Source organism: Gadus macrocephalus, chromosome 4, assembly GCF_031168955.1.
Source record: "Gadus macrocephalus chromosome 4, ASM3116895v1".
Taxonomy (NCBI): Eukaryota; Metazoa; Chordata; class Actinopteri; order Gadiformes; family Gadidae; genus Gadus; species Gadus macrocephalus.
In genome coordinates, this window is record NC_082385.1 from 21,175,513 (window position 1) to 21,191,674 (window position 16,162).

Sequence of the window (16,162 nt, forward strand, 5' to 3'; positions counted from 1 at the left end):
GAACATTATGTAGGCCTACACATTTACGTAGGAACAGATATGGGGTTCTGCCCAAAGTTGAGCAACATAAAAATGAACTAGGGATCGACCGATATATATCGGCCGGCCGATAATAGCGTTTTACGTGTATCGGCAGTTTTTTTTCGCCGTTTTTTTTTTTTGCGCCATGATTCACAGTTTAATAAAAGTTTTATTTGTCCTTTTATTAAATGAGACTTGTAACATTTGTGATCATCATTGTGTCATTTTATGATGTAAATTGAGGGAGCAAAAGCAGTATCGGCTTAGCCTGGAAATCTAGACCCACATCTAGAAAGCTGTAGGGTCTGGCAACGAGTAATGAAAATGGCCCAACTCGAGAGGTAGCACCAAGAATGCATTTGAAAATAGCACTGGATAACACACATTGGATAACATTGCTGGAGTGGACATGAGGCTGTAGTAATATAAGTTGTAGGATGAACTGTTGGATATAAACACACAGTAAGAGCTACTTCAATGAGTTACCACTATATCCTAACACAACAGAATTAATGTGTCTTAATAACCTCACCCCCTTAATTTAACTAAACATATATGATAATTCAGTGATGTAACCACCTGTATCATATCAACTGTCGCATGGTGGCCTAATCTCTTCCTGCGCTTTGAAGCATGTCTAAAATGACACACACACACACACACACACACACACACACACACACACACACACACACACACACACACACACACACACACACACACACACACACACACACACACACACACGTGGGATTTATGAGATGTTTTTCAATAGCTTCTAATCTGAGCCAACAAGACATTTTAAATACAATCCCAGGACAGGCCAGATGGTCTGGATCCTAATCCATACTTCTATGCTGACCAGCGCTGTTTGGCGACATGGACTACAGAAGGTAAGCCATTTGAAACGCTCCATATGACCTAGAATAGTCACGACATGATGGAAGTAGCGATGAGCCATGTCCATATGGAGGCATCTCCCTTTAGTTTTGTTAGCCATTAAGCCAGTGAGAGCTACGTGGGCCATGGTACCGGGAACAGGCCCTGTCCAGTGTCCGACCTGGACCACTGGCTCACTGCACTGCTGTCAGGTGAAGAATTGAACCATGCCTGGAGGGAGGGGAGGCACAACTATTCAAAGAGAATTTAAAAGAAAGGCACGCAGGCTGTCCATCCAATTGTTAAATAATTTGTGTTATTTTCATAGATAGGCATACATAGGCAAACCAATGATTTATAGTTGAATTAATCTGCTTGCACACCACCTGAAAAAATTCAAAATAACCAACAAACGAATGGCAACGAATGCCAACATTGGGCGGTGTGCCTCGCCTGCTGGGGGCCGCACCCTCCTGAGCCCCCCCTGATCCAAATGTTCACATGGTTCCTCTCTGCAGAACGGCTTGGCCTTCGGCCCGTTGAGAGCCTCTTCCAAAAGAGCTCAACGATTTGAAGGAACCAATCAGCACTGATCAGAAAACAGTGTGGAGCAATCGACGTAACCATCAAAACAGTTTTTCCTGAATTAGACTGAATAATGAGGTTAAAAGATGAACAGAAAAACAAAGTTAAATAAAACGCTTTCCTTCCAACTGTATTCAGCATGAGCAAAGAGAGAAACAGCATACCTCTGATTTGCTGGCGTTGTAAGTCAGGCCGCTCCCATTTGTGGAAATCAATTGCTGCCCAGCCAAGGGCAGCCTTAGCCTGGCGTCGCAAAATGCCTCTGGAAGCAATTGGATAGGCCTACAACCAATCAGAGCAACGGCCGATGCAGCACTGAGCCACGAAATAATGACAGCTTTCTAGAAACAAAAGCTTTAAGTCCAGTCGTCCATAAAAAGAAAATGTGAAAATATCCCATTGTGTTAGTTCAACACTGTCCTGAAACCAGAATCAAAATCTGCAGGCGCCATCTCTGTTGTTGTTTGCACCTCTGCGCCATCATTGTATTTAACTAGCCTCATCTTAGATAACCGGTAGTGATTGGTCTGTTTTTTTCTGACCGGGCAGAAAAAAATGTTGTAAGGTAGTGAGGTCAGACCGATCTGCAGAGCAGATGAATCATGAGCTGGCCAGGTTTGTCTGGTTCTACAGCGAGGCCACACCGATATCTATACAAACCGCTGGCGGTTTTTTTTCATTGGCAAACAGGTTGAACCGGTTTCAGCCAACATTTTAAGGTTGGGTGTTGTTGTTTGATGGGGCAGTGAGCAAGAACCGTAACAGGAGATCAGGAGACTATAAAGACAGATGCAATCCTTGTTGTTTGGCCTGTGTAACGAAAACCAACAACCTCCAGGGTAGGGCTGGTCTATCCGGGTAGTTAGGCTATAGTTGCCGGAAAAGAGATTAAACGAAGCACACCATTATCTTCCATAACGCAAGTTTTCATATAAGAGGCGTTAAGGAATTAAGGAAAAATTAAGGAAAATTACTTCAAGGCAAGTTGAATAGCCCTGTCTGCAGCTTGTAGCCGTGTTCAATGAGCCCAAGCTAGGTCTAAACATGTGCTAAATTTCTAAGCTACACGTTGAACAGGCCCGTCTGCAGCGTTTAGTCTGGTTCCATGAGCCCGAGCTATTTCTAAACATGTGCCATAAATCAGTTTATTTCAACGGTGGTACGAGCGGTAGTACTGCAGGTTGCAAATGGGATGAAAACAATTGGACAATAATATAACAAATTCTATTGATTATTGAAAGTGTAGGTATTATAATCATTCAGTATAAATAGCACATTGGCTTGTTATATTTCCCAAAATAATGTTGCTTTGTGCATTCCATAAGTCATTTTCGATTACATTCCAATTTGTTAAACACACACACTGTTCAGATTAAATGTAAATTCACACTGATAAGCACCATATACGGGTCACTTTCACTCTTTGCTATGCCACTGCATGTGTATTGATCTATTTTTGATAAAGGTCTTAATGATAAATATATCTGCAAGCAGCAATGAGGGGGCCAAGCAGACTCCATGAACAAATTTTGGTTGACAGACATAATTGGTTAGTTGATGACTGTCTCAGTGATTTCACTTACAATATAAGCTATTGGCAAATGGTTATTTGCCAATAATACATTGAAGTTGCTTTTCTAATGGCTGGAATAGTCTTGCTGCTAACAATGTCAAAAGGGTCACCAAAGGGGGTCAAAGGTGTCATGAGTCTATGTACCAAGTTTGGTTATGATATGTTAAAGAGTTGCTGAGAAATGGGCTTACTTCCTGTTTGGCGGCATCACCGTCAAGTTTGATTGGCTGTCACGGCCAAACGGTTTTGAATTTCAAAAAGCTATTTTACAAATTTTACACATTTTGTCAGCTTGGTCCGAAGATCAAATATGGCAAGTTTCATGAAGATTGGACAGAATTTGTGGCCTGTGGATATGTACTATTGATTTTGACAACTTTCAACATGGAGGCCAAATTATGAAGTTTCCATGAGAAATAATTTATCAGCAATATGGGGAGGTCTGACAGCATCACCAGACATTGAAAATAAGTCTGAAATATACTCATGTGAAGAGAGAGGAGTTAAAACACATCTTCATTAATAACAGCGCTCCCTAGAGGTCAAAGGTCACCAAATTTGATGTGTTGAGTGTTTGATGAGTGAAATTGGCTGGCTTCCTGTTTGGTGGATTCGTGGTCAAATTTGATTGGCTGTCGCACCAAACGGTTTTGAAGTTGAAAAATCCATTCGATACATTTTGTGAAGCATGTTCTGCAGATCAATTGTGCCAGGTTTCGAGAAGATTGGACAAAGGAGATGTTAGGATAGGAAATACATTTTGAAGGTTTTTAATAAAAACCAAGATGGTGGAAAATCCATCATGGTGGAAAATGATAGGGTGCATTGAACTCGGCTTGGCCCAAGGATTCCGATGATACCTTGTTTGTGAAATTGGATCATTGGGTCAAAAGTTCTAAACATGAATGCATGTCCAACTTCGACCTGTTGGTGGTGCTAGAGCTCTTGAGCTAGCAACCCCAAAATTGCTGTGAGGGATTATGAGACTGTCCTGAATCAGTGTGCAAATTTTTTTACCAAGTCGTTCTATGGGCAGCCATAGACTCCCATGGCAGGATAATGATAACAATAATGATAGGGAAATATAGAATAAGAATGGGTGTCTCGCAGCTTTGCTGCTTGACCCCCAATAAAGTCAAAGGCAGGGAACCACTGCTCTAGGTCAGATTGCAGGGCTATACTACGAGTGTAATTTGTTATAAAAGCCATAGCCATCCGATTGTGCCAACTGTGCCCGATTACTGCACACCCGCACCTAGCCATTTCTGATACATTCTCGTCCCTGATCAGTTTGGAGAATCCAACTTGCCTGTCAATCTCAGCGGCGGCGAGATATCTCTCATTTCAGGAGTCACCCTGGTCACTGAGTGAATACTGCCTTGCCCCAATTTCATAGATGGATACGTGACCATCCAAATTGAGCTACCACAGAGAAAGGGGTAGACATAGGTTTCACTTATCTCAGCAGTTCCACATTGCAGTTAATGTGATTTGTTCAAACATTTCCCCCTTAATGATATGGTGTTGACATGGGAGGGGAGAACACCAACTGGCTATCAAAGAGACTCCCCAGATCAAGGATAAGTATAAATGAAGGCACCGGAAAGTCCATACATCTACAAAAAAAAAATGTAATAGACCAACTCTTTTCCTGTTGCGGAGCGAGAGAGGAAGGCTCACAATTTATTAGCCGAGGCGTAGGACTTCTAATTACTCCTTCTAATTACCTTTGGTAGAAGATGCTCTGGCTAAACCCTCTAGTCAGTTTGTCTGTCCCAGGGGCATCGGCCCACACTGCTAGTGAAGGCCTTGGCCTGAATGGCACACTATTTAATGGCGCGTTTCCACCGAGCGGTGCGGTTTGCGTTTCCACTGCCAAAATTGGGCATGGTCCCAAAATAAGCGCAGAGCCGTGATTAGCCTTGGCGCTACACACGTCGTCCGTTGATTGGTCGACAGTCGTCAGTTTCTTGTGACAGGGGGATAACAACAAACAAAGTACCTGCAAGGTACTTCTTGACAACGGCGAAAACTTGTTCATTGAGAAAATGTTGTGCAAAAGTTTGCCGTTCGTCTTGGACGTCCTACATTGTTGCTCTTTGTTTAATGTGTTGCATTCTTCTTTTTCATTTAATTTATTAGCAGGCTACACTGTGTCGTAGTGGTGCAACGGTTCACGGGTTACCCGTGATCCGTACGGATCAACCCTCACGGTTCGGGATGCAAGTGATCCGCGGATCGGCTGATAAAAAAAAAGTTCTGCGTTCACATGATTAGCGCGTGTTTAGAGGACAATTCCGGTATTAACAACATCATCAACAACATCATATCGTAGCGAAATACAGTTTCTGTTGTGTTTTATTTGGCGTTCCGTAAATCCCATAGAAACGGAAACCGGAACCGGACGCGTTTATGTTTGGTTGTGGTCTTTTCGCTCGGTTCTCCGTATCAACAGTAGGGCTAAAACCGAGCGAAAAGACTACAACCAACAACCCTTGCATTGAGCAATGAGGCTTCCAACCGAAATGAATGGATTTACAAAATGCCAAATAAAACAACTGAAACTGTATTTCGCTCTACCATACTTGATGAAGCAAAAGAAGATGAGGATGTCTGCATTGCCTTGGGAGAGTGTAGACTCTAAACTCTCCCCAGGCAATGCAGAAATCCTGAATTGTAAATCCAGGGTTAGGGATCATTTACTATCCATGTTAAAAAGAAGAAGGAATAATGACTCAGATTGCAATTTTTTAAATATTGACTATGCTTAAGGGAAGCAGGATTATTACCTAATTGTTCACTTTATTTTGTTTTTACACATTTGAAGATTTTATTTAAAGTCACATTTGTCTTGTTATCTTTGTTGTTGTTGATCCGAAAATGATCCGACCCGTGACTCAAAAACCGTGACACGATCCGAACCGTGAGTTTTGTGATCCGTTGCACCCCTACTACAGAACAGTCAAAGTTAAAAGCGTGGTGCAAATCCCCTGTTCCGGAGATGTGATGTGTGTGTGTGTGTGTGTATTTAGAGGAAGTCAGTCCACTGCCTTCCTATTTGCTAAGGACGGCCAATCAGGCCTTTAAGTTTATATTACAGGAGTGGATAAAAACGCAATTGTGTTTATACATGTAATGTAGAGGTGGTGATCTGCCTTTTATGTGAACTTAATTTATTTTGTTTCAATCAAATGAAATACTACTGAACAAACACTGAAACGAGACTTGCAACAAGGTGTGGGGGCATGAAACCTTTTTCTCAGGATTATAAACCATTTGGCATACAGGGAGTCAGGGTTGCCATGGTGATATGGGCTGAAAGAGCTCACCCATTCTGTGCTTCTCCCAGCCCAACAACAACACATTTATTTATTTCTCCGAGCTGTTTCTCCCCATTTCCCTACAGCGTTACTGTAGTTCAACGGTTTCCCCTGGGCTCCGGAGCCCAATCGATTCCCAGCTCAGGTTTCTAATGAAGGCGCTCCATTGACCCGGTACAGGTCTATTAATGGATGAATAACTTATTGAAGTCCACCACCACTGCAGTAGCAGCAGTAAGACCTTCCAGGGCAGACTGTGACCACTCTGACGCAGTGCCCAGCAATGCCTGTGGACCAAATCAGAATACAATGGAAGTGGAACTGATTAAGACAAACCCAATGTCTTAAATAGAAGGAGCTGATGTTGTAATTTTAAAAAGGTTATTTTTACAAGACTAATCCTGTAATCGGCACACCTGCTTCTGTGATTTGATTAAAACAATACACCAAACATGACTGGAAGCACCTCAGTATTTTGCAGTAAGTGTCAATATTGAACAAAAACACGGCACAGCCAATGGAGCTAAATCCAAGAGAATTAAAACTGCCAACACTGACACAGATATGCCCTTTCCAAACGTGGACGTTTTTCTATGAAAAATATGGACTAATCCCGGGATTTATTAATATAAACTTAGCACAAATAGTAAGGAAATTTGTGTTTGGTTGATTATTTCTCTGTGGTAACAATGCTTTTTGGCAATAAATCTTATAACGTTGGAAAGCCTGTATAGTTCCCTTTCAAATGGTGCCCCATTTGTAAGGAACATGCCGTTTTGGGATGAGCAGCAGAGCTGAGTATGTGGGTTGCACCAATCTTCTCTGCCAATGCCAAACAGCTTATTCTGCCATTGACTCGTTCGGTGTTCGGCGGATTGGATGATATATATGGACATATTGGCAATTAAACAATGTATTCATTTCACAAACAGGAGCCTCAGTAGCGTGTGGAAGAACCATACACAGCCACAACAGCCTGGCACCTCCTTCTCATGCTGGTCACCAGCCTGGTCACACACTGTTGTGGGATAGAATCCCATTCTTCAACCAGCATTTGTCAGCCAACGTGGTTGTGTTGGTCACTCTGGCATGAACAGCACGCCCAAGCTGATCCCACAAGTTTTCAATGGGGTTGAGGTCAGGACTGCTAGCAGGCCATTCCATGCTCTCCACTCCCACATTCTGGAGGTAGTCTCTGATAAACCCTGCCTGTGGAGATATGGGATTGCCATATCTCCAACGTAACGTTCCTCCACATGTTCAGTTTCCAGTGCACGTGTTGCCGACACCAGCACAAACGGGCCTGATGGTGAAGGTCAATCATGGCAGGACTCCTGGCAGCCCTATGAGACCGGAGATTGGCTGAGTGTAGTCTGTTCCAGATTGTCTGGGCAGAGAGCCGTCGGCCATTTCGTCCTGCAAACCTTGACTGCAAATCTGTAGAAGACAGCCTATGGCACCTAAATGCTGACAGGGTGATGAAATGGTCTTCTTGGGGTGTCATCTTCTTTGGACGCCCACTTCGCAGCCTGTCTTTGACATCCCCCGTTAAATTTTAATGACTTGTTAATTAAAAAGAAATAATAATTTACTTGTTAATTTTTGTCTTAACAAGTAGGCTGCGTGATATCTGGCTGTAGGTAAGTTTGGTAAACTAAGATTCCATAGTGTTTAGAACTACGATTGTTGTTTTAACCTTCCATCTGTTACTTCTGTGTGATTTAGTCTGCCTATTTTGAAGAGTAATCCTTAAGAGGCAACTCTGTCTAGTTTCTGTCACTTAAGGGGAAACAAAAGGCTTGATAGCTGGGCGGAGCTAAATCTGCCTCAGCTACCATGCCCATTTAAGGGCTAGCTATTGTTAGCGTCAGGACCCAGCAAACGAAGACCCGGGAAACAAAGACTAAGGGAGTCTCTCGAGGAAGCCCGGGGAGGCCACCTGCCCTATTGCAGCTATGTGTCGTACTTCAATCATTGTCAGGATTTCTACCCGTAGACGGCGTTACCATGGCTCCTCTGCTAGGCGCAGTAACCCGTCAAATCTTTGCCATCCACCTACCCGTGCTTACACTGACCTTGAGGTCATGGGAGGACTCTGGAACTGCCAGTCGGCGGTCAAGAAGGCGGACTCCATTTCAGCCTACGCGCTGTGGCGAACTTAGCCCTTTGGGGGCTCCATGCGAACAGTCATTTGGGGGCCCCTGCATCTACCGGTCTAATGTACCTTATATCGCATAATATATGGCATAATGAGATACCCCATACAAGGGATGAACAAAAGTCACTATCCTTCTTTCAAGCAAATGTTAATTATCTATTTAAAAATTGAGAATAATATACAAAACAATAAGATTCGTTATGTTGACACATTACACTGACTGTTAACCTTATGTCATCATTTACCCGAGGGTTTCCAGTAGGTCACAGCAGCTATCTGCTGTGACCTACTGGAAACCACTACTGGAAACCTACTGATAGCTGCTTCCAGCTATCAGTATTTTTCCTGTGTTCTTCAGACCTTTCATTGTTGATTAGATGCATTCCAAGGTTATTCCAGTCTTTAAATCCTTCCTCACTCAGTTGTTTTTGTTTTCCAAAAAGGCAACAACAAAAGCAAAAAACACGGTCTGCACTTTCACTGTAGACTAACCAAGACCTGTTCACCCTCTCACCATTTTCCATTACTATGTAATAGTATGCTTTTGTGAATCTGCGGCCCTTGGGCCAGAGTGCTGGGTCATCCACAATAATATGTGTGCACCTGCCCAAGACACAGCAGCTTGGGCCAGAGTGCTGGGTCATCCACAAGAATGTGTGTCTCGCAGTCATTGTTATCGTTATTGTCATCAATTTCAATAACCGAAGTGGAAGAAGGAGAGTGAGAAATATTCACTACCAGTTGTGCATCAAACCACCAAACCTTGCACGCTTGAAACTGGTGTCCCTCAAGGCTCTGTACTGGGGCCTCTTCTGTTCTCCCTCTATACCAGATCTCTGGGCTTGGTAATTGAATCACACGGCTTTTCCCATCACTGCTATGCTGACTACTAGGGGTGTGACGATACACTTAACTCACGAGACGAGACACGATATTTGGTTCACGAGAACGAGACGAGACGAGATTTTAAGAAAACTATGACAAAATATATGACTGGAACAACAGACTTTTATTTAACCGAGTTGCACATGCATTTTGAAATGTTTTATTATAACTCTTTACATGCATGAAATTGAAACTAAAACTAAAATTTATAAAAGTTAAAGTAAGATAAATTAAATGCAAACAATATTATGTGCAAAACCAAATCAAAGTACCCAAAATGCTGCCAAACAAATGATTTAAAAGTGGCGGGGGCATCTACGACGGCAGTACGGGTATTTTCCGACGTCATTCTGGCTGTCTTTAGCTGTGTTCGAAATCGTTCCCTATACGCTCACTCACTATTCCCTGTGTTCATGATATAGTGCACTACATAGGGAACGAACAAACAAGAATTCGGACACTACGCTGAACATTTCTAAATGTCATTTGCGTCAGTAAATGCGCCGGGTATTTGTGTGACGTAGACAGATGTGCCCACACCATGTAAACAAACCGGGCACTCACGAGGAAAGCTGGAGGTTATATTGATGATGAATGTTACATTTCCTTGTTCAAGTTTTTTTAATTAATTTTTAATGTTAAATATTCTATGTTAAATCCCAAATAAATTGTTGACATTTCTAAACGAAAGCCGGAGACCATCATTAAATGTATTCGTTTTCGCGGTTATTCAGCTTCTTCTTTTCTCCCGGAAAAACACGACCGCATTGCATTGTTGTATACAGGAGTAACATGTAGTGTACATCGCATGTACACTCGAATTTGGGGTATTTTTAGTGCACTATATAGTGGATGAAATTAACCACTGAGAATTCGAACACCACTATAAAATGGCGAGCACCCTATATAGTGCACTATATCCGTGATAGGGAACGATTTCGAACACAGCTTATGGCTGCTTCCCCTCCTTCTCCTCCTCTTCTTCTTTTCCTTCTCCTTTAGGTTCTGGCAGGCTAGACGCAGCAAAGGCGCATTACTGCCCCCACAGGCCACAAATAGAAGTTAGATAGCTCACAAATCTCGCGAGACAGATTTTTAACGCGACGAGTAATATCGTTGAGTTTAATCTCGCGAAATCTCATCACACCCCTACTGACGACACTCAGCTATTTCTCTCTTTCCCCTCTGATAAAACCCTGATTGCAACACGCATATCGGAATGTCTGGCGGACGTCAGCACCTGGACAACTGCCCATCACCAGAGGCTTAACCTCAACAAAACCGAGCTCCTCCTAATCCCAGGGAAAGATTGCCCACACATGGATTTACTGGTCACCGTCGAGAACATCACTGTATCTCCCTCTCCAACTGCCAGAAACCTCGGTGTGGTATTGGACAATCAGTTATCCTGCACTGCAAACATCACTGCGGTCGCCCGATCCTGCAGATTTGCACTTTACAACATCCGCAGAATCCGGCCCTTCCTCACAAGGGAAGCAGCTCAGCTTTTAGTCCAATCACTGGTCATCTCCCGCCTCGACTACTGCAACTCACTCCTGACTGGACTTCCTGCTTCTGCGATTAAACCTTTGCAGCGCATCCACAATGCGGCAGCGCGCCTCGTGTTCAACCTACCGAAGTTCTCCCATGTGACCCCCCTCTTCCGGGACCTCCACTGGCTCCCTGTAGTAGCTCGCATCAAATTTAAGACGATGGTACTGGCATACAAGGCAGTCGATGGAACTGCCCCTGCCTACCTCCAAGCATTGCTAAAGCCACACACCCCAGCTCGATCCCTCCACTCAACTAGCTCAGCTGGACGCCTGGTACCGCCATCGCTAAGAGCTAGCAAAGGCCGCTCAGCAAAGTCACAACTTTTCTCGGTTCTGGGACCTCAGTGGTGGAACGAGCTCCCTGCCGCTCTCAGGCCCGCAGAGTCGCTCACTATCTTCCGAAAAGGACTCAAGACTCACCTGTTCAGAGTCCACCTCGACACTGCATAGCCACCCTCCCCCTTCTGGCCACCATTGTACACTGTATTGTATTGTGTTGTATTGTATTGTACTATAGCACTTAAAGGACAATTCCGGTATTTTGAACATTGAGCCCCCTTTCTGGTTTGTTTAGGATGAAATAGAGTGGGTGACACCGAAATTTGAACTATTAGTCCTTTCTCGGGTATTTGGCTCATTTTGAATCGCTCCTGCCTGCTTCACAATGGTTGTCTGTGTGCATACACAAACCTGTCAACCCAGCAACCCTAAACGTTCGTTTTCAAAAATGTGCAAGTAACCGAGTGGTTAGTGGCATTCGTGAAGTTTAAAAAAAAAATATCGGCGCAATATATGTTTTCCATCCGTGTTAGTTGCTAAATTGAACTATTTTTTCAGATACCTCACAACCGCATATAAACTTCCGCACAAGGTCCCACTCCGTGCAGCACCTACTTTCGACTTCCGTCGGCATCTGCCTGCACTTCCCACAGGCACACCACCCGCCCGTGATCCTGGGGGGACCGCTTCAGCCGGAGCTTCAGGCGCCTCCGTAGCCCTAGCCTCCATCTCACGTAGCTCCTCTTGGGTGAATTCTGGTTCAAAACGATATCCTCTGCCGTCAAAATCGAGTGCGTCCTCCAGAAGCCACCTTTCATAATCCATTTTCAGTGATTTTCTATGTGATTTTCCCTAATCCGAAGTGCTCACGGTACAAGACTTCAAACCAACGTAAACAGCCCACCTTTCCGGTTCGGCGGAGTAATATCATCGTGCAGTAATGAGTCTTCCAACTGAAATCAACTGGCGATAAATGTGCAATAAAACACGACAGAAACCATATATTGCGCCGATATTTTTTTTTTTAGACTTCACGAATGCCACTAACCACTCGGTTACTACATTTTTGAAAACGAACGTTTAGGGTTGCTGGGTTGACAGGTTTGTGTATGCACACAGACAACCATTGTGAAGCAGGCAGGAGCGATTCAAAATGAGCCAAATACCCGAGAAAGGACTAATAGTTCAAATTTCGGTGTCACCCACTCTATTTCATCCTAAACAAACCAGAAAGGGGGCTCAATGTTCAAAATACCGGAATTGTCCTTTAACTGTGTAGCAACTGCAGTAGCTGCTATCATGGCTGTAACACGGGGAATTGGTTAGCCTAGCGATTGTTGTACTTGCACTTGGTTCTATGAACATCCTTTCTGTACCGACAGCGATATATTGATGCACTTCTTATGACAAATGTACTTATTGTAAGTCGCTTTGGATAAAAGCGTCTGCTAAATGCCCTAAATGTAAATGTAAATATGGAACTTCGCCTTCAGTTTGAAGAGGGTACTAGGGCTCACTCCAAATAATGCCGCAACTTGGTTTTGCTGAACACCAGCTTGAAGTTGCCCAATCAGGTGCCAATCAGGCACCTGATTGGAAGCACCTGGGGGTACCAGAAGCTCAAAACCAGTGTCAATAGCAACAGCAAAATAACCTGTTTGGCAATGGTAGAAAAGATTTGGCAAATTTTTCATGCACGCAACCCACATACTCAGCGCTGCTGCTCATCCCACAAATGCATGCTCCTTACAAATGGGGCACCATTTGAAAGGGAACTAAACAGGCTTTCCAACGGCATAAGATTTATTACCAAAAAGCATTGTTACCACAGAGAAATAATCTACCAAAAACGAATTTCCTTACTTTTTGTGCAAAGTTTATATTATTGTACTGTATTATCCAACAAGGAATAGCACTTAAATATAGAAATAAAATCCACACGTAAATGCTATCCATAACAATAAGAGTAGCACCAACAGTGGTTGCTGGTAGAGGGCTGTCACTCACCATAGGCCGTCATGGTGCCCACGTAGGGCCCGTCCATCACACTCTGGTTCTCCTCGGCCAGGGCCTTGATGTAGCGCTTGCTGAGGTCCAGGATCTGTTGGCGCAGCATGGTGCTGCTCTCGTGGCTGGCACGCTGCTGGATGGTGAAGTGCAGCAGCATCATGCCCCAGATGAAGCCGAAGCTGACCAAGAAGAAGCCCAGCTTCTGGGAAGACAGCTTCCACAGGAAGGGGGTGGCCATGACAACAATCTCTTACCCCCTGGTTCTGGGGTGGAGGGGTGGGGAGGCTGGGTGGGGGGAAGGGAAGGGGGGGGGGGGGAGGGGGTTAAGGGGAGGATGAAGGGAGGCTGAGGTCAAGGGGAGAGGGTGGGAGGGGGAGGGGGGGCAGGGGGGAGATAATCAGGAGGGGAGAAGGGGCATGGTTGGGTGGGTGTCCGAGGCAACAACGGCGGCTGTTGTTGACGGTGGCGGCGTGGGAGTTTGGCGTGGAGGCCTCACGGGTACGCTCTCCTTCTCAGGGCCATGGTTATCTCTCAGGCTCATCCCAGGAGGCCGGCTGCAGACGCTGGCTATATTCTGCCTAACCAAAGACAGGAGATAAGAAGCTTTAGCGGTAAACCTGAGGGCTCAAGGGCTGCGGGACAGAGGAAAGGAGAGGAGGGTCTTCTATTTGATGCTGCCCAACATAATAACATGTTGTGTATAAGAAAGCCGTGGGCAAATTCACCAGACAGAGGCTTGGTTTTCAATGAAGGTGGTCTCACATTGACCAAATAGCTTTTTATTGACGAAGGTAGTTCACTGACAGGTAAGATGTGTGTGTGAGGCTTTGAGCCTAGCACAGCTGTTGATCAAAGACGTGATGTATTCTGACACAAATTGTGTTCTATTACTGACCACCAGCTCTCCTTGAAATGAAAAATATTGCCATCACTTTTATTGTCATCACTAATTTTGTGATCGATTGACGCTAAAATTGAAATCGCAATCAAAATCGGATTAATCGCCAAGCCCTACGGTTGTATACTCTCTCCCTCTCCATAATTTTTAAATAGCCATATTTCAAAAAGTGTGTTCATTTAAATAATGTGGACGGACTTCATAGAAGGCCATGTCTACAACTAATGCAGTGGTATCACTAATGCTTGTAAATGCAAGGCCACACAAACAGATGATGAAAATAGCCACTGATACCGCCTTTGTTGATACAGCCTATGTTTATTAGACAAGATGCTACTTATTAATAAGCCAGGGATTCATAATAAACCAAGTACCACAGTTACAAAATACAAACTTAATCCTTAACTCTATTTTGGGCAAATATAGGATAAGGAGGTCACAAGGACAAAAAATAAATAAAAATAAACTGAAGGATCAACTGAAACCAGGGCCTGAGCAAGCCTTTTTCGGGGAACACCAAGGCATCAGCTGAAGGAATCCGAGGCTCTTCTTACAATCTGATGCGAAGCAATCATCTGATGTCGGGAGCGGATAGCATTTTAGTAGGGATTTGAAAAGAGGAACACATTACAATACCAAGGTCTATAAAACATGTCAGCGCTATGGCCAGATTAGGAAATGTGGAAGTGACGGTGACACAACATCCCCATTGTATCAAAGTGGCTTCCATTTTACTACTTTAATCAATTGGCAGCTATTATCTAAAGTGAGTGCAGTAAATATGTATGCACAGCTTGAGGAGCAGGTACGGGGTTAGGAGTTATGTTCAATGGTTTCTACAGGCAGACGAAAGGCCTGCTGGGTTTGATCCCCAAAGTCTGCGGTTGTGGTTCACTCCCTCGTCTCCTTATTAAAGTAACCAAGAAGCCTTACCCTGTTGTGGCCTGTCTAAATATTTCAAATCCACGAGGCACTGCTCGGCGTATTGGTGCCGTCAGCGACAGCCAATTGTCAGCTGCCAGAGTAATGCCCTACGAGTGCCTCTTGAAATACAGGCTGTTGAGTGCCGATATTTAAATGTAATGAAACTCAGTCCAGTTTCATTACAATACGACTTCGATCCATGTCCTCAGGCTACAAGCAGGTGCTCGGTTCCCCCTGCCAGCTACTTAATGACATGGAGAACACATTGGGCTGGGCGGTATATCGATATTTGAAATATATTGATATTTTTTCAAACGAGATATGGAACGAGATGCTATCGTCAACATTGATAAAGTTAATTTCCATTGAAAGCACAGCGCATTTGCTCCTAAAAAAGCCATTCTGAGCCGCGCCTGCCGCCTGCTAGTGTTGACAATATCGATATATATCTTATATCGGCCTTCTGCTTGAAAATAACGAGGTATGACTTTTGGTCCATATCGCCCAGCCCTAAGTACACTGCAAGGTCATTTTGATAAAAAAACCCAAATGGCTAGTAAATACTGACGTATGGTGAAATCTATTAGTCGACATCAAAATAATCACAAGCCCAACTTCAACCAAGTAAAGTTGAACACTTTCCGTAATGTAACCTCTTTGCATGCTAGCTTAAAATGTAAACCATTAATGTCATTGTGTCCACTCCCCCCTCACATGATGCCCACAGAGGGCTAATGTACAGTTAGATAGCATATTCTGTGACTTGAGAATTTAAAACACATTCCTTTTATGTTTTAATCAACACCAATAACTTCAATAGGCACAGGATTCCATGTTTATGTGATAATCAGCATGTCCATACATCTCCAACGTTGGATTATCTGACAGAACATTATGACTGCCTGTTCCAGCAATATGTCATGTCAAAGTCATCCAGTGAATGGCAACAACAAATATTTGTTGAAAACAATGCTGTTGGCCCACACACCACAGTCGACTCCTCACGTTTGGCTAAGGTGTGAGATTTTAGGAGGCAACTTAATGGTTCTATAATTGGTGAACGGCTTACGAAAATGA

At 43.8% G+C, this 16,162-nt stretch overlaps 1 protein-coding gene across 2 annotated transcripts in view; it reads right to left on the minus strand.

Annotated features, from left to right (window-relative positions):
• The window catches only part of mgat5 (alpha-1,6-mannosylglycoprotein 6-beta-N-acetylglucosaminyltransferase), a 136,918-nt gene that overhangs the window by 106,155 nt on the left and 14,601 nt on the right, over positions 1-16,162 (minus strand). Inside the window, exon 2 of one of the 2 annotated variants that reach the window (XM_060048883.1) lies at positions 13,261-13,841. In XM_060048883.1, the coding sequence (XP_059904866.1) occupies positions 13,261-13,501 (241 nt within the window). In that variant the 5' untranslated portion in view covers positions 13,502-13,841. The remainder of the gene's footprint in view (positions 1-13,260; positions 13,842-16,162) is intronic. The other variant, XM_060048884.1, reaches the window with a different exon arrangement.